The sequence below is a fragment of the Phodopus roborovskii genome, unplaced genomic scaffold (assembly GCF_943737965.1).
Source record: "Phodopus roborovskii unplaced genomic scaffold, PHOROB, whole genome shotgun sequence".
Lineage (NCBI taxonomy): Eukaryota > Metazoa > Chordata > Mammalia > Rodentia > Cricetidae > Phodopus > Phodopus roborovskii.
In genome coordinates, this window is record NW_026125444.1 from 18365722 (window position 1) to 18385889 (window position 20168).

Here is a 20168-nt window from a genome sequence, read left to right on the forward strand (position 1 = left end):
CCCTAAAAGGGTGACAGTGACAGTTTACATTTCACTGATGGGAACTAAAAGACATCAAAGACAGTAAGACACTTGATGGCCAAGTCCACGTTCAGCCCAATGTGCCTTTGCTCTGAGCAGTACATACAAGTATATTCTTTTGAGAAAAGACTAAGTATTTTTTAATGTGCATGCGTGTCTGCTGACATGAGTTTATATGCACTATATGCATTCAGGTTCAGGTGCTCTTGGAGGCCATAAGAAGGCATCAAATTTCTTGGCACTGGAGATCCAGATGCTTTTGAGCCACCTGATATGGGTGCTGGAAGCTAAACGTAGGCCTCTGCAAGAACATTGCACACTTAATGGCTGAGCCAGCTCTCCAGCTACAAAGTATATTCTTAAGCACAAACATTTTTCTTTAAACAGCATTGAAATTCTCCTCACATTCCTCCATAGAGCACAAGAAATATTACAGAGGTCAACACAGGTGAGCTGATGTTTCGAAAACAAAAACCAACAGATAACCCTGAACTTCTAAACAGGCAACTGTAATGAAGAAGGGTATGTGCAGAGGGCACAGGTATATTTACTTTATCTAGAATTCTGCCTCTTCAATTTCTCTTACTGAATAATCAAGATGTTACTTGGCTCTAAGGACCACAGGGAATTAAATGTCACCACTGCAGCTGCTCTTTTTCCTGCTCACAGTACCACAAATTAAAAAGGGGGGGGGGAGGGGATACAAATGCAAAATTTAATTAGTGGGTAAAAGCCCAAATTCTTGCCCAAAGACCCATTTTTCCTGGAATATGCACTCTTTCTTCTTGTGTAAACTTTTCATTATGAAGGAGACATCTTTATAACACAATAACTCTAGCTATGATGTAACTGCTGTAACATCACTCCTGTATTAGAACAGGCACTATGCCCAAATTATTATGTTTTAATAGAATTTATGTTCAGCAGAAACTAAGTCAACTGGGTCATTTCGAATTTGATCAATGTGAATTAGTGTCTGACTGAGATAAACCATTTGATCATTTCAAAATGATCAATGAGAATCACAGATAAAAGATTTTTCATGTACATTTGGCAGGTTAGGTCCATTCACACAGCACTAACATAGGTTTTAAGCAGCCATCAGTAAGTAAGAAGGACAGTGTGCACGAAACCTGTCAGCAGCAGATACAATATACAGCAATGGCATATAACGTTAATCCTTTTGATGAGACCAGTGATTCAATAAAGCACTCACTCGAGTCCTGAAAAGCTGCCAGAGCTCAGGCTCAGAACATCGAGGACAAGCAGCAAGGCACCACCGAGCAGACCAAAGTACCAAAATTACTTTTAATTAAAAGTTTAGGTGGAAAAGCAAGTAACATAAATTTACCTGCTAAACTTAAGAGAGATTTAAGACTATTAATCAGAGCCAACTCTGTACCTGGAGTACAATTAGTCCTATTAATCTAGTATTTCCAAATTGAAGCCACCCTGGCATTTGGGCACACTGACTCAGGCATCTAACAGAATTATAAATTTGCCAGTCAAACCTTATTTAATTATTTTACAGCCAATTAAGCAGGATCTTCTAAGCACTGTTGCATACAGTCTTCAGATCCACACTGTATAGTGGCAGCAAACAGCAGAAGCACTTGCTGGTGATTCCAGCCCCACAACAGTGCTGTCTGTCAAAGCAGATCCCCAAAGTCCAAGGGCACGTTAGAGTTTCACATGGAGACTCTTTCATTGGCAGCGACACTCCCAAAGCCCATTTTATCTGCAGGCATTCTGCATAGATTCCTCAGACTCGAAAACCACCTCAGCTTTGTTCACCCGGGCTAGCTAATCTTTAATACTTTCTGAGGCTAGCCCAAGCTACCTCCCAGGAGTCTAGATTTCTAAGTCAGGTGGATGACTTCAGTCAAGGGTAAAAGTGAAGCTCCTCCTGCAATCTGGCACACAACAGGCTATTCCTACTGTGTTCATGTGTGATCTTATACAATCACATTCCTTTATACTGAAGATGAAGCCAAGTTGGGAAGCTCAACTTCCAATGAAGTCCTTACAAAATATTTTCCAAGACCCACACCACTTTCTACCCCTCCTTATGGAAGATAGAAATCAGTCACGTTCCTATTTAAAGGACAGCCTGGGAAGGAAGTTGCCAATTCAAAGTGCTATGCACAGCTTTGCATTGTCTTTACGGTTGAACAGTTTCTTTCTTTGGCATGTACTTTATACATTTGCTTGATCTTTGCTTTAAGAACAGTCTGCATGCACAATCGTGGGGGCATTCTACATGCTGATACATGAGTGCCAGCCTACCAGGGAGAGCACCCAACTTTGTTGAGATACATCTGTCACATGTGTGCTTCGAACTCTGGTTAGACTACCAACTCCCTTGGGGTCCTTATTTCTTCTGTTGCTCTGTCAGGGTGTCCTAATACCATCTAGATTTTGTTACTCCTTTGGCACAACGTTTTATAGAACATAAAATCTAGCACTTATTAAACATTTACTTTGTGTTGGATTCACCCCTACGTCCCACACAATAACAACCTTTTTTGTTCTTTGCAGTACCAAGGATTAAACCCATACCTTCAGGCACATCAGGCAAGTACTCTATCCCATGAGTTACACTCTTAATTTTATGTAATATTGGCGAATGTAATATTTTAACTAACTACAAAGAAGAAAAGGCTCAATGTAGAACACAATTTTCAGTCACAACACATGCATTTTAGTTGTTCTATATTACAGGCAGTAAGCAACCACCCACTCCAAAAACTATGCAGGAGTAAGTTCTTCTACCATGAGAGTTCAAGGAACTGAGTTCCTGTTGTGAGGCTTGGCATCAAGTGCCTTTACTTGTTGAGCCATCTTGAGGACCCCTGATTTAGCTATTACAGAGAAAACTACCTGAAGAAAATTAAATAGTATGATTTGTCTTTAGTTCTGTAATTCTCACCAGAACAGTGTTGATAACAGTCACAATATACTGGGGGAGGTGGCTCTCATTACAGGAGAACTCTGGCTTCATAGGGAAAGCTGATCTTGCCTTTTCTTTGTGATGCAGCATAGTTCCCACCACAGTCAGACACCCGCCCTCCCCACAAACAAGCATAGCACAGTAGGGGAGGGCCACACTAGAGCTTCTAGGAATGAATGTTTTGTAGATGAAGTAGAAAACCAAACCCTACAAATTCTAACCTGTTCAAACTCTAGCCTGCCAGACTGAAGCGTGGGTTAGTATTTTAATAGCCCTGGAATGTCTTGGCAAGAGGTACTGACAGAGGTTATCAGTCATGTGCTACATCAAATGATTTTCACTTTCTTTCCTGTTTTGATGATTTCATGTCAGCTCCATTTTAGGCATATAAAACTGCCCTTAAAATGTCAGTTTAGGAAATATCCTTTCTCTGCAGCCAACTCAGTCTTCTTCCATCCAATAGAATTAACTAAAGGACCAAAGGGCCTTCTGTGTTTGTTGCTTAAGTAAGTGCTGAGTTCAGATTCCAGTGGTCAGACAGCTTCAAAGAGAACCTCAAGTTGCTAAGTAAGTGTACAGACAGGAAGCAGCCAGAATAACTGGGCCAGACAAGACGGCTGCTAGGTAATAAAACACAGCACATTGCTTTGGAACAGATGGAGGGTCGTGATATTTTAAGATGGTCAACCTTCTAAAGAGACACGGGACTCTTCTAAGCAAGTTTTATTCTTTGAAGATAGGAAGCCTCTCTTAAAGTCATAGTGCAAACCAAAATAGGACACTCTGGGATGCTCGATATAGCAGGCAGGAGCCAAAAACCAACAACACAGGTACAGTAAAGCTTCTCTCTAAATATTAATGCTGAAGCTTCCTCACAAAGAGTGAATGAAGTCTGCACATTTGCTGGTATTATAGACGGAAAAATAGTAGGGTCTGAGGGAACACGGCACAAGACTACTACAAAACCCAAGGTATGGGAAGGCTCTCAAACAGCCCTAAGGATTGAGAATTCAGTAAAAAGTCTCAGAGAACTGACTTAAGCCAAAGCCAGCTCTGGTAAATGGTAACAAAAGATTAGCCAAAGGTGGGATACAGATGCAGTCTGCAGAGATCCTAATGCAGAGTTGATGTGATCACCTCCCCCTAATACTGCAAACTAGGGCAGCACAGCCACGCTTTGGTGCACAGGCTGATGGAGGTCTCATGACTCAGTCTTTAGTGTCCTATCACCCCAATACCACTGAAACTGAGGAGCCTCCCACAGTTGACAATTTCTACCATGAGAGAGCTTCCAAGGGTTTAGAGGTTAGTTCTCAAGGAGCCTGACATGAATCCTGACCTGTCTGTGGCAAGGGCAAAGCCATATACATCACTTAGGCCAGATTCCAATTTGATTCTATAAATAATACTATGTAAGAATGGTAAGAGAATGATGCTATTGGGGTTCTGTTCGTAACTGAGTGTATCTAAACACTCATGTGTTCTATGGGCTCTCTTTCTCACTTTCCACTAGTCAAGCCCAGAGTGCATGGGAGGATGGATCAGTGGAGCACTGCAGCAGGGGTTTTCCTCATCTCAAACCACACATTTCCTTCTAGAAGAATCAACATACCAGTTTTCTAACCCATTAAACTCACAATCTTGGTTCTTTGGCCTGTTCTGTTCAAAGAATGATGGAGTCCATGATGCCACCCTTTCATCATAACTTATATGCTAAAACCCTAATGCCTACTATGTCTCAATGTGACTGCATTTAGTCTTTAAAGGGTTACTGCAGGGGTGGCTCTACTGCCACATCTTTAACCCAGAATGCATTTGGGAAGAAGAGGCAGAAATAAAGACTGGCTCTAGTTTAGTGTCCCTACACATTTTTAAAAGATTAGAAGATATGCACAAAGCAAGGGTCCACAGTGGTCATCTGCAGGCCATAGAAAGAGGCGTCAGGACAATCTAACCCTGACTATTGGTTGGGACTTCACCTCCAGTACTTTGTAGACTTAATCAACTAGCTAATTATTAATTCACATCTAATCTTAACAACCATTTTGCACCAATCTTCTTTTACCTGCTAAGAATTTCCACCTGGCACTTTTTGAATCTTGTTTCTTATATGTCAGACCAAGCCTCACCCCCACTACAAAATACTCAAGTCAGGGCACTCAAGCTCAAACCCCTCCCACTGACTTTTTACTAAATGAAGACCCAAGTTCAGCCTGGCAGCTGGTGACCTATGACCTCTGCAACTCTATCTTGTGCTAATTTCTTGAGTCAAGCCATTGATCTTCACTAAAGTTGTCACCTACCAACAAAATAGGAACATTTTCCTTCTGGACATCTTCCTACTAAGTATCTTTCTCAAGTCACAGACAAATGCCATGTTCTTTATGAAGACTCCATAGATTATTCAAGCCTGCATTAGTTTCTAATTTAAATTTTAGTTATTTTAATAGCGATTATCTTATAATGAAGAAATATTCAGGATGCCAATTCAAAGGTTATCATATGTATGCAGACAAAATGCTTTTGAAATGTTACTCTATCAGGATCAAAGATAAACAACCACAATATAAAGAAAAAAATGCATAAGTCCAGTACTACTTAAAAATCATTTCTTTTTATGTGCAATGGTGTTTTGCCTGTGTGTATGTCTGTGAAAGGGTGTCAGGTCCCATGGAATTGGAGTTACAGACAGCTGTAAGTTGCCATGTAGGTAGGGGCTGGAAATTAGATCTGGGTCCTCTGGAAAAGCAATCATGCATTTAACTGTTGAGCCATCTCTCCAGGCCCCTCCCAGTACTACTTTTAATTATTCAACACCCAACTTTCTTTCTAAATTCTTTGTTTTAGAGACAACATCTTATGTATCCCAGGTTAACCTAGTTTAATGTGGTACCAGGGATAAAACACAGGGCCTTGTTCATAATAAACAAGTGCTCTACCAAAGGTATGTACCTAGTGCTTTATCTAAAGTCTTCTGATCTTCAAAAATGAGATTTCAGTTGGATGCAGTGGTGCACACCTATCATACCAGCACTTGTGTGATGGGACACAAAAGAATGAGGAATTTAAGAGCTGCTATCATTCCAAGTTTGAGACCTGCCTGGATATACAAAACTCTGCCTTCAAAGAAATAAATGAGATATTGACTGATTGGTTCAATTGCGACTCACTGTTGGTGTTCTCTTCTATCCCCCTCCCTTTTTTTAGCTAAAGATAGAAAGTTTCCATCTATTTAAACAAATGTCAAACCACCTTAAAAAAAAAAAAAAAAAAAAAAAAAAAAACCTCTTATTTTAATCAACATTTAAGTAACACAAATATCCATTACCATACAAACTGCACTGAAGTAGAAACTAATAATTCTAGCTTAAGGGTTAATCATTTCATTAAATGCTTATAAACATGCACAAGGAAGGAGGGCAGAGTGCAATGTAATCTTATAACTAAACCTGTCACAACACCTTCTTTTCTTCACTAATTTGTACACGTGCTACTAACAAGGGTTATATAATAGAATCCTTTATATACGCAGTAAAATATCCTCTTGCCTCGTGTGAAAACTGGCAGTAAAGAGAACGGATAAGGCTGTGGGTCATGGGCACTTTGATCCATCAATTACAGAATATTCAGTTAGCCATCATAAGAACTAATAGATGTTGCAATTTAATGTCACCTTCATAATCAAGGGCAAGGTAAAGTCTATGATTTAATGTGTTCAAGGTACTTGTGAAGAGATAAAAATAGTTTAAATGTAAGAAAGGAGGACATCCAAATTTGGACCTGCTCATCATTTTCCTACATAAAAGTGAATGTTTTCCATGTTTCCGCTAATTAAGGTAACAATTTATTAGAACCGTCATAATTAAGAGCATTCCAAATGAAATTCTCTTACCATTTCTTTCATTTTCCACTTAGTTTAGAAAATGGACTGAACCACCAACAAGCTTTCACCAAAGGCTCCAGAAAAGCAGGTTACACAATGCATCCCAACCACTCAAACAGTTCCAAGAGAACCCCAGCCCGAGTACCAGCGGGAGGACAGATGGGGCAGGGGGAAGAACTTACTTGAACTTGGCTTCTACCTCTTCTGCAGCTTTCTGATACTCCTCTGTGGTGACTTTGTAGAACTCTGAGCTCTGTGGACAAAGTTGACAATATTTTCACTATGCAAGAAGACAAACTGTTCAGAAGACTTAACAATTTCAAAACATAGAAACAACTTTGTTGCAACCACTCCAGAAATAGATTTCTGGCTTCAAGGGCACAACACTTAAATAGCTGAAAGGCCACTAATTTAAATAACAATATTAGCAATGGTATATAATTACATGGCAGATGCTCAGACATTCCTAACATATTTTTGAAGGATATCTTAGCTCTACCTCACTCGGTTATCTAGTGCTGCAAATGAAGACTCTTAAGCTCAAGGGGGGGGGGGGGGGATCCTGCACATTCATAGTGATGTACAGCGGTATTTGCTTTGCATAATATTTTGTTTCACTATGGGTCTTAGTCAACAAGCATGGTGATGCATGCCTTAATCTCATCACTCGGGAGGCAGAGAGAGGCAGAGAGGCAGGGAGGCAGGTTAGTTCTGGGCAATTTCTAGACCCTGTTTGGAGGGGAAGAAAAAAAAAATCTTTGATAGAACAAAAAGATAGTTTGTTCTATCATTTCACACGACTTCAACATTTGTAACCATCAGTATGAACAAAGAAGTAGACTTAGTAATTTCAGCATAAAAAGGGCTGCATAGTGACATGAACTCATGAACAACATAAGCCAAGCTACAGTGGCAAACCGATGCTTTTCCCTGGACAGCAGGGCTGAAAATTACCCATTGTGACTAGCTGCTAGCTGATCTGAAAGCAGTCTCACTAGAGGGGTCAGCCTAAATGACCCATGAGCTCTCAGACTCAATGAAATAGGCTGAAAAACACTGGGCAATGCAGAAGGATGCAACACAATACAGGGCTCTATTGTGTGCATCCATTCTCTAATCACTCGGGTTTCACGTCCACAGCTTGGGGTGGTTTATTTTTTAATAAATCATTGTTGGTTGGTAAGAAATGAAAATGAAAGCCTCCTCACACTGGTGACCCCTTTGCATTTAACAATCCGGGTTGGCCAATGACAGTCACATCCAGGTTTCTAAGATGCAGATAAAATCAATAGGTATGTGATTAGACAACAGACTGGTGTGGCTGGAGCCATGGGCAGGTCACCATTTGAGATGATGAATGACTCTCTATCAACCTCCAGTCCCCTACGATGCTAACATTTACTATAATCTTATTTGGGCTACGATTTATCTTTCTTGCACCTGATCAATAAAGATGAACAGAACAGTTGTAAGGATCGATTGTAATTTTTTATCATTTTCAAGCACAAAAGTGCATTTCTGACATGAAGATGGTATCCTAAGTGCACTGCCTCTGCAGCTTAAAAAGTGCAATCTGAGTGATCAGGCACACTCTGTATGTGGAGAGGTGTTAATTCATCAGCAGGTCTAAAGCTATCAAAAACCCATTTGTCTTCTCGGATGCTGTAGCTGTAGGTTGCCTGCATCTCACCATATGCTTCACATACAAGATTTCCCTGTGCTCTTCCACACTGCTCGGCTCACGTTCTTCCTGGGAGATTCTATCTATCTATCTATCTATCTATCTATCTATCTATCTATCTATCTATCTATCTATCCATCCATCCATCCATCCATCCATCCATAGAAAGAGCAACAAAAGCAGCTACCAGTTTATCACTAACAATGCCAGAAACTTCCAGAACGCTATACTAGCTGACAAATGGGCATTATGTCACTGATACTGGCAACACAGTAACATGTTGACTAATAAGCTCCTTTATGGTAAAAGCTAATACTTTAACAGCTGGGTAGGACTGGGCTGAAAGTTCTGGTTTGGGGTCTAGCCTGTGACCCTGAGTCAGTCTTTCAACCTTCCCCAGCTTCCTCTCCAGTATCTGTCACCTATAAAATATAGATGATAACTGGCATTGCTTAATTACCTAAGCTATCGAGGCAGTCAAATAAGATAGGCAAGAACTGTGAAAAAGTTTTTGTAGAGTAAAAGATCTGAATAAAATAATGATGGTGGTGACAGCAAGAATAATGCACAGAAGTGAGGCTTTTGCTGCGGTACACATCAGTACCTGCCCTGCCCTCTGCCTCCCACGGCAGGGAAAGTGGTTCCAGTTACAACCTCCACGGTGATAAATGGAGAGCTGTGCCGATGGCGCCTCCCAGCTCCCTAGAGATTGCTCTAAAGATGTTAGTTTGGCTCAGTACTTCCACCTCAGCAACCAGTCCCCCACACCGTATGGTATGAGTCTTTCTAATGATAAAAAGTCCCACGGGGGCAAGGCTACATAAGTACTTAAGAATACTCCAGATGTGCAGACAGTATCTAATAAAAATACTTATTCAGTTAACACTAGAGCCCTATTATCCCAATGAATGCTCACTCAGGGAAATTAGACCCTCAAGAAAATTTCAATCTAACATCAAAGAAAAACAATTCTAATGGAAGGCAGTAGTCCAAGTGTAGCTGCTGTTACTGGAGTTCAGAAGATCTGTGGCCTCAGAAAAGACACCTAAAATTATATACCATTCACTCAAACCCAAGCCCTGCATCCTCAGAGTATCTGCAGTGGGAGAAAGAGCGAACACCGGGAGTCTGGGTGGAAAGCATACAGCAGAGGAGAACTAACTATGCATGCACATATGCAGAAAAGTTGAAGTTATGTGGCAGAATGTAATTCATGTGGTTTGTAGAAATACAAAATAAACTGCTGGCTATCTTCAATTGGCCGCGTAGAAATACAAAATAAACTGCTGGCTATCTTCAATTGGCCGTTCTGTGCTGGTAGCAAGAAGGGGACAGAACAGCATGACAAAGAATGGGAACATAAAGGTACAAGACTCACACCCCTGTTCTGTTCCTTAAAATGAGATGTGAATATGCACTAGACTTGCCTGTATTTTACACATATACACAAACTTTCGGGCCACAAAGGGGCTAATTAACAAAAAATGGTATAATTTACTAGAACATAAAAGTATGTTTGAGGAGGGGTTACAGGCTGAGTAGAATTTTAATACATTCTTACAAATGAAGCCACTATGCACACTTACTAAACAAATGTGGTTTTGTTTTTCCCCTGACTGCAAAATTAGAGTCAGATAAAGGGCAGAAAAGAGTAGGTCCTCACATCTCCCTCAGCTTCATCTCAGAGCACAAGTGGGATCTTACAATCCACATCACCTGTAACTAGTGGTTGCAGCGGTAGGTATTAACTAAATGCTACACTGACCTCCCCCCCCCCCGTGTGTGTGTGTGTGTGTGTGTGTGTGTGTGTGTGTGTATGAAGAGGCCCAGAGGTGACCCCCCCCCCGTGTGTGTGTGTGTGTGTGTGTGTGTGTGTGTGTGTGTGTGTGTAGATGTGTATATGAAGAGGCCCAGAGGTGGTCGATAAGGGTTTTCTGTAACTCTGAAGCATACTTTTTGAGGCAGGTCTCTCACTGACGCCAGAGTTCACCAATTGAGCCAGGCTGGCCGGCCAGTGAGCTTCAGCCTCTCTTTGCCTCCCAAGTACTGGGACTGCAGAGCATTGGGCGGGGGTGGGGGGTGCAAACTGCTTGCCTGACAACCCAACACCAACTGAGATGCCTTGCCAGTGCTAAACTCTGGACTGTACTGGCATTTCCCCATTCCCTCAGGTGTGTTCCTTTCCTGGTCTAGAGCTAACCCTGGACACCATTGTGGCAGTTGACTTTCTTCTAACCTGTGACAGTTCCTTTGGTTTTGCTTGTCTGCTCTAAGCTTGGCGCTTCTGTATCTCTCTCATGGTAGAGCTTGCTTGATGTTTACCCCTGGCTGGGCTGAGCACATGCTGATAGGGGAAGAGTCCCACAGAATCCACGGGCCCTTCTCTTTCTGCATCCACTGCCAGGTCTACTCTCGTGTACTGTGCTGATGCATGTACTTTCAAATGACAATACTGCACATCTACAGCCCAGCGTCTGTATTTTGTTTTTAATTCAACAGTAAAAAATGTGACAGATTAGAAATAAAGGATAATCTTCAAAGAGCTGGAAGCAGTCAGTTGTCAGGAAGAAAACAGATTCTTTACAGGGTTACTATGGAAGGAAGGAAGGAAGGAAGGAAGGAAGGAAGGAAGGAAGGAAGGAAGGAAGGAAGGAAGGAAGAGGGGAAGGAAGACAGCTAAGAGCTAGAGAGGGACAGACCTACGCCAGGAAACCTCATTCCCCGTATTCCTTTGGTCACTAGTAACCAGCAAGCGCAGACTGCACTGCATTGTGGGATTCTCCATCCTGCTCCCATAAGCTATCTGCCTAGCGTAAAAGAGCTGTCCATTGCTGAGGGCATGTTCAGACCAGACTTTCTAAGTTAAAGAAAATGGAAATGGGTGGATGGTTCAGAAGTTCTTCCGGGGCTACAACAACTCTCGTTAGGGGATTTTAAGAAGGAAGGAGCCCTAGGATGAAAGGTCTGTGTGCCCGCTACTTCAGAGTCACTCGTGGAGCACGGTGAACTGTAATACCGGAATCTCAGGGGCTGAGGTATCTTAAACTACTTTTCTATTCCCATGATAAACACCATGAACAAGGAAACTTACAAGAGAAGGTAGTTAATTTCGTGTTCATGAATCTAGAGGTCAGGAGCGTCCACGATTATCATGGAGGGGAGCATGAACATAGGCAGGCATGGTGCTGGGTGGAGTAGCAGTTCAGTTTACATCTAACTCACAAGTGAGGGGAGGGGAGGGGAGGGGAGGGAAAAGGAGAGGAGAGGGGATGAGGGAGAGAGGGAGGGAGGGAATGAACTAACAGGAAATGGCACTTGCTTTTGAAACCTCAAAGCCAGCCCTCAGTGACATACTTCCTCCCTCCCCAACAGGGAACCAAGCATTCAATAGAGGCCATTATCATTCAAACCACCACAGTGAAGGACCTAAGTTTGGAACAAGTTATCCTGAACACTCCCTAAAACTGCAAGCATCTGGGTTGCTACAACAAGATACAGTGAAAGACTGTCAGTGTTACTGAAGGATCATGGCAAACGCCAGTTTCCACCTTTAAATACAGCAGCCATCTTTACAAAGGTTCCAAATCAGCTTTTAAGCTAATACTGTCTGCAGCTGACTAGCTGGAGGCCAGACTGTTCCAAGAGTTCTGGCTTCCCACACTGCCTAGAAGCACCAACTAACTGTTCTTGCCCCAAGTCAAGAAGAAACAGAAGTGCAGCATTTCTGAGGGCATCACCTCTTGGTGTTTGTGCCCCAAGACAGTTGACACCATCTTACCAACTACAGGTTGTCCATATTTTAGTATCACTGTTGTCCTTTAATGTAACAGTCCTTCTGCAGCAGAACAAAACTACAGGGACTATTTTTACCCAATCATTTGACAATGTTAAAATCCGATTTAAATAATCATCTATATTCCTTGTTTCTAAAGGAGGTACATGTATATTCCTTCAAAACATGTGTATATACCGAGTGTTCATTTTGTAGAAGGGAATCCCATTAAGATTCAAAAAGAGAAATCTAGAGCTTACTTCTGGGAAACTGTAAGACACAGAAAAGAATAGCATGGTCCATGGTAAGGATCACAGGCAAATGTATGAAGCCTAAGTTACTTATTATGATCAAAGAATTTTATATGCATTCAAAAAAAGTCACAATGAAACTCATAACTTCTTACAATATATGCTAGCAAAAATAAAAGCAAAGATTAAACAATTTTTGCAGAAAGAACCCAAAACACGAGATGCTCATAATCTTGCAAGGTGATCTTTCAATGGAAAACTGCTCTATGAAAAGGAAGCCCACAGGAATGAGCACCATGACGGCCTAAAATTAAAAACACCTCTACACAAATTTGCCCCATCAGCCACAAGAAAATTTCTTGACATGACATGCCTGCTCATAGCATGCATTTGTGGCAGGTAAATATGATGTGAATCAAGTATTAAAGAACAGATTTATTTATTTCTTCCTTCTAGACAGACACTTTTATTGATATAAGCATAAAATGTTTCCCACCAAGAATTTTTGTGAGAAAGTAGACTCCATAAATTTGGTGTAGAAGAACATTATCTTTGAGATGTTTCAGCACAATCAAAACCCAGACATCAAGCAAAACGTGTCCCTCCAGGGGTAACTACCTCCAGAACAACAATGTAAAAGTCTTTACATTTGGGATATGCTTCTGTCACATGACCCAAGGGACAAGACATCACTGGAAACATGAGGCAGTTTTACTTCCTATATTAAAACATTTTCCCAACCAAGGCACCAGGGACCAATTACTGGAAACACAAGCAGCAAACTGAGTAGGGAAAAGGCTCCATTGTACATAATTTTGAAAATATGCTTCATTTCAAACATGAACGTTTCCCACAAACACTTTTTAGCAATGCAGTGTGGTGGCTTGGAAGGACCTTAAGGGCAGACACCAAACCACAGCTCCTTGAAGAACAGAACAAATCACTTAACTTCAACAGGTGCATAACATCTATAAAAGAGGGACAGTAATGACAATTACAGAGTAAGATACAAAGATGGTCCAGGGATAATGCTCTGTAAGGTACCCAAGACAAAGTCAGCCACAACCAGAATACCGTAAAGGACAAAAGATTTTTTTCTAGTAAAGAGGCGGCACCACCCAGTCAAGGCACTTACACCCCTCAGCCAGATCATAAGGTAAAAGAGAAGTATGTTGAGGCCTGGGAAGTGCTGGGAACGTGGATGGCTATGTCACTAGCCCAGGCAAAAAGAAAGCTTATTGTGGCCACCCGTGCCTGTAATGACAGCCCTCATGAGGCTGTCTATAGACAGGAGGACCTTGAGTTCAAAGCCTGTGCAGGCTGCAAGATGAGACCTTGCCTCAAAACACACCCTCTGCTCTTTTCTTGTCTCTCCTCCCCTCCTCCCCAATAACTTCAGTTCATCACCAACAAGATGCAATTAACTCATTAATCATATGTGTAAAAACATTCACAAATTAAGGCCAACAACTAGAAAGAGCAACAGACATATTCTAAATGTTCAGTCCCAGGGTAATGGCATATAACAGAGATTATTCAGATAGCCGTCGTAATCTGGAAAGTTTAAGCCTTGTACCTGGTAGACAATCTAGTCTTCAACCTCATCCAAGACCTGAGAAGGAAAATATTATTACTAAGGTAGGCAGGAAGTGCAAGCGTACAGCTTCCTAAAGTTGTACCTGGATGGTCACCCAAGATCTCACAATAACGTTGGGGTAACCAACTTTGGGTAAGGCTTCGAGTATCTGACAACCATCTCAGAAGCAGGAAAATTTGAAAGACTGTCTTACCCTAACTTGGTAAGGTTCAACAGTCTCTAAGTTTATCTTCAGCTAACCCAGTTAGGACAGTGTGTCCAAGGTCAGTGATCAAGGAGGGGGCAGATCTTTGCACAAAAGGCCAGTATCCAAGAAGAGAACGAACTCCAAATGGAGTGTCATTGGTGCCCATTATACTCTGGGGAACAGCTCAGTGCTGTCAGGAACAATAGTGTCTCATGCAACAGAGTCCTAAATTATTAAAACATTTAAATTTCATATTCTGTATGTCGCTGAAGTGTTTAAAGAGAAAATATCTATGTTGGTACACCTCTGAGCACATACAGAACCTAAGATCATTAAGTATAAGCATAAGTTACTATAATCTGTAATTATCAGAAACAAGTTTTCAGTGACTAAAGCTTCCCAAATATAATTTAAACAATCTTAAACCTATGAGTAGTGTAAGGAAAATTACCTCAAATTCGTAAATATGTATGTATGTATGTATGTATGTAAATCTCTAAAACAGGAAAAAAAAATGAAATGTTTTGACCAGAGGTAGAACTATATATGGCAAAATGATAAAAAAAAATGCTAAATCATATCAATATACAAAATATCTTAAGCACATTAAGAAGCATACATACATAGAATATGATAAAGATAGTTTTATATTTGTGTACAGGACATTGTAAACAGAAAGAAGAGCCTACATAGTATGACAAAATATAAATTATCCAAAACAGGAATACAAAGCTAATTTTACTTAAGTTTCAACATATAAGAATCTATAATAATGTAAGTTGTCTATAGCTAATAGATGCTAAAATAGTTCATAAGAAGATATGTTAATTTACATATATCCCATCCCATCTATACTCTTTAAACTTTTCTAAAATAGATTCCTGAATCTGACCATCATCTTCCATTCTCAATACCACACAATTTAAAATCAACCCTAAGCAAGTGATAATTATTTATTTTCTGGGGGGGGAGGGACCCAAAATACCATTGTTTTCTTAGACTTACTTCCTGTTGTCATGTGGCGATAGTGACTCTGGTACCCTGTAGGGAAACAAACTAAAGCAAAGGTTAAGTCCAGAGGCCTCGCTGTAACATCTGTACCTGGTCTCTGAGAGGCAGGTGATGCTTGTCTGAAGTTCTAATCTGAAGCTCTGGCCATAGTGTTATAAGGTGCACCATCTCAGTTTCCTAATTTGGAATTGTCTAGAGCAGTTTTAGACCCAAACGGATCGTTGAGTGGTAGATACTGGTTCAAAGACATCAAGTTGAATCCAGTGAAATCGATGTTGCGGGCCCCAAATTTTATAACTCTCTGGGAAATGCTGTCCATCATGATTCCACAGTTGGCTCATGGACCCTTTTATTTTGAAGCCTCTTCATAAGCAAAAATCCCATGGAATGTCTATGAGAAATGCTAGGTTAAAGAAAAATCCACCAATACTTTAAAAATGCAGCTCCTCTTTTCTTAAAGCAACATTGCTCATTAGTTTAGAACATCCAGATGTCAAGCAGAGAGAAGTTGGCAATGCTGAAAAATGATTCCAAAATCAATGCCTCAGAGGACCACTTTTATCAAGCATAATAAAAAGTAGGGTACTACACTGAACTTTGAGTATTTTTATTTTATGTGTATGTATTTTGCCTCCATGTAGATCTGTGTACCACATTCCTATCTGCTTTTCACAGAGGCTAGAAGCAGGAGTTGGAAACCCTAGAAAAGAAGTTGTAACAGCCATGAAGGATGCTGTGAATCAAACCTAGGTCCTGTGGGAGAGTAGATAATACTCTTAACCACTGAGCGAACTCTCCAACACTTAATTGAATTTTAAATGTAAGATAACATCGTTTATTTTGTTCTTCAAGACAGGGTTTCTCCAAGACAGCCCTGGCTGTCCTTGAACTCACTCTGCCCACCAAGCCGTCCTTGAACTCAGAGATCTGCCTACTTCTGCCTCCCAAATGTTGGGATTAAAGGCCTGTACCACCACCAAGCAGCTAGTTTTGTTTCAGTTTTTCTTTGATTTCCATTAAAAAGTATTTATTTTTACATTCCTGTATGTGAGTATATGTCTGTGTTTAGGCATGTACAGGTGAGTACAGGTGCCAGCAGAGATCAGCCAGTGTGAGATAACCTGGAACTGTAATTATAGGCATTTGTGAGCTTCCTGACATGGGTGCTAGGAGATAAACTCAAGTCCTCTGCCAGGGTACCAGAGGCTCTTACCTGCCATCTGTCTAGCACCTACAAACGTCTTCATAGTGTGTGTGTGTGCACGCATGTGTGTGTGTGAGTGTGTCTGTGTGTGTGCATGTGTGTATGTGTGTATGAGTGCATGTGCGTGTGAGTGTGTGTGTGAGTCTGCGAGTGTGTGAGTGAGTGTGAGTGTGTGTGCATGTGTGAGTGCTTGTGCGTGTGAGTGTGTGTGCATGAGTGTCTGTGTGTGAGTGAGTGTGTGTCTGTGTGTGTCTGTCTGCTCAGAGCAAGTATGGAAGGAAGCAGTTTAGAGCTTGCCCAGATTGGACTGAATGTGTGGCTCCCTACTTTTCATACTTATCTTCAACTATCCACAAATCTCTCCTGGCCTACAACTCCTTAGATACAAGCATCACTTGATTGGCCAGTCAGTTCCAACAAAGGTCTGGATGGGGGGGGGGGGGGCGGCACAAACAGTAGGAATATGTTAAAAACACACTTGATGCTGAGAACCACATGGTAAGACCTCTACTGGATGGTACGAGTTGCTCAAGGTGAAATCAGCACTTAGGAACTCAAAGCTGTGTTAACCACAGCCCAGGTACTATTCCAGGCAGGAAGCCCTGGCCACTAATTGCACTGGTTACTCATTTCAACACTGGGACACTGCCCGATGGAGTAACTTAGGAGAAAACAGAGTCTCAGGGCAGGGCAGGGCAGGGCAGGGCAGGGCAGGGCAGGGCAGGGCAGGGCAGGGCAGGGCAGGCAACAGAAGCTGCATCTGCAGTGGCTACTGCTTATAGTAGGCTTCTTTCATCTCAGGGTGATCAGGAAGCAGAGAACTCGGGCAGGAATGAGGATGGGTACAATTTTCTTTACCCAACCTTACAATATCACATCAGCCAGGTATGCCCCATGTCCACAAAATGCCAGAAGAGTTATTAAAACACCTGAGCTGGTGAGGGGCCACTCGCAATCAAACCACAGCACACTTCATGGGGGAGCAGGTTTCCACAGCAGATTCCATGACTTGTCTTTCCACAGAATTACACAGAACCAAGGGACTGAATTTGAAGAACAACTACATCTTTACGACAGCAATCCTGAGAGCTATACAGCTGTTAAAAGAACATAAATGGTCCAGTTTATCTAGAGCTTTTACCCTTCCCATGAGACACCCATTAGACAGAAGAATGCTGAGCTAAGCCTACTGCAGTGTGCCTTATACTCTGTAGGCTGTGAGAAGAATGGTGGAAGGGATCTGGAATTCTTGCCAAGGAAATGGGCCCAGAATAGAGGAGCTGGCATCTTAAAGAACTTCTTTATAGGCCTTTGAAATTCTCAGCTTTGATTTCAGTCTCCTGATAATTTCTTTCTATCCCCTCCCGCTCCTGCACCACCGCTCAGGACACAGCAACCCATGGGACATGAGAAATTGATACTCCAACAGCGTGCCCAACTGCAAACATGGGTTCAAATTCTCGGTGTATCAGATCCAGTATTCTGTTTCTAAAAGGCACCCTTGAATGGGCAAGGCTGGGTAAACAGTCTCACTTTCAGATTAAGATGAGGTGATCCTATCGGGAGCACTGCCAGTCCAGGCATTGGCAGAGAGCCTGGTTTTCCTTGTGAGGGATAGAGGATCTCACCATCAAGTCTCCAATGCTTGGATCCCTAGGTGATACAAAAGAGCCAAATTGCCACTAAACTGTCATTGTAACTGTGTGCCAACCTGAAAAGGGAGACAAACTCAACTGCCTTTTGTCTTGGATATGCATGAAGCTCAGCAGGCTAGGCATTCATTCTGAGTACTGTAAATTTCTGTTAATGGGCACCTGTGAATATCCAAAGTATATCTTAAGACTTTTCAGCCCTATTCAGTTGAATGAAATCCATGCTACCGCAGATCAGTAACTAATGACTAACTTAGTACTGTTAGTTCAAAATCTTATTATACACCATAGTAAAGACAAATGAAGACCCCCGTGTGGGGGGAAACCTCCCAGTATCTCTTCTTCCTTTGAAAGTCATTTCAAGCAGGAAATGGGATCACCCAAACTACACTTCTGAGCCTGCCTGCACCAGCACAACTGTCATGGGGGACTTGCAGACAAGCTGCATTTAAAGGGAGCTGGCCTCAGCTAGCTGAAGGCCTGCTCAGCCCTTTCTCGCTCTCGCTCTCTCTCAAACCCCCTTCTTCTTCAGTGTGCAAGGCAGACTTGAGGGCTAGTGTGTCAAAAACCATCTTGACCTACGACTGACCTTGAGAGGCAAGTGTGTAGTACAGAGGGGTGGACACACAGGCGGATGCCTCAAATCTAGAGTTTTATTAAATAAACGAAAAATACACTTTTTGTGATTGAAACCATTCATTTTTATGAAATATGAAGTCAAACTAATCAAGGCCAGACTCTCTTTAAGCCCCAAGATGTTTGCTTTTCATACACCCTGAGGAGAGCTTCAATAAAGCATGTGATGACACTCATGGAGTGCCTTTCTCCTGGCAGCCACGTCGCTTCAACTCACCATTCTGTTTCCTTCTGCCTCTCTCCCTTCCCAGCAAAGAAAAGAGCAAGGAGAATTAAAGAAGAAAATTATAGCTATCTTTAAATCTAGCATAAAATCTTGCCAGCTTTAAAAAGCCACATTTCATAAAAGTCTCGCTGTCTCTGGGGCACCCTGGCAAAATTAATAAACTGCTTTTGTAATTACTCTCTGAGTCCACCTTTACTGTTATTCACAGAAGAAACGGAAATATCCAGGCTTTTTCTAGTATTTCTAACTTTATTCCAGGAGATTTAGAAACTTTCCTAATTACAGTCTTGTAGGTTTGCTGTGGTTGCCATTTCCCCTTGACTTAGTTCTCTAATTAAAGCAGTAGTCCTAGATTCACTGACAGCCTTGACACCACACAAGGATAACCTCAGTTAAATCACTCTGTGCCTCAGTTTCTTCATCTGGGCAAACAAACCACTGTGCCAAAAAGATTCAACTGCCACTGTGCTGGCTAGTCTTACATCAACTTGACAAACCTCAAGTGAGAAAATGCCTCTGTAAGATCCAGGTATTTTCTTAATTAGTGGTTGATGGGGGAGGGCACAGCCCATTATGAGTGGTTCTGTCCCTGGGCTGGCGGTCCTGGGTTCTATAAGAAAGGCTGAGCAAGCCATGGGGAGCAAGCCTGTAAGCAGCACCCTCCCATGGCCTCTGCATCAGCTTCTGCCTCCAGGTTCCTGCCCTGTTTGAGTTCCTGTCCTGACTTTGATAAAGAACAATGCTGTGGGAGCATAAGCCAAATACGCCTTTTCTTCTCCAACTTGGGGTCACGGTGTTTGATCCCAGCAACAGAAACCCTAACTAAGACAGCAGCTACCCATGCTGTCTTTTAACTAGCTCTACAAGTACTGAAAGCCGGTGCCAGGCACAATGCCCAGAATCTGGAGTACTATGTTGATGTGGCCCCACATTCACAGAGCTCATGGCAAAACGTGGGAGAGACATAAATTTAAAACTCCAATAAATAAATGTATAATTAGTGAAGCACCATGGGGCTATAGGATCACTAAAGGGAGGTCTCTACTGCTAGCAAGCGGTTTGTCAGATGAGTCTCCAAAGCCTCTTTTTATTTCTCT

The 20168-nt window shown here is 41.8% G+C and overlaps 1 protein-coding gene across 2 annotated transcripts in view; it reads right to left on the reverse strand.

Annotated features, from left to right (window-relative positions):
• Chchd3 (coiled-coil-helix-coiled-coil-helix domain containing 3) overlaps positions 1–20168 on the reverse strand; it is a 247847-nt gene that overhangs the window by 46930 nt on the left and 180749 nt on the right. For both annotated transcript variants that reach the window (XM_051175883.1, XM_051175884.1), the window contains one exon: positions 7037–7107. In XM_051175883.1, coding sequence (XP_051031840.1) covers positions 7037–7107 — 71 coding nt within the window. The remainder of the gene's footprint in view (positions 1–7036; positions 7108–20168) is intronic.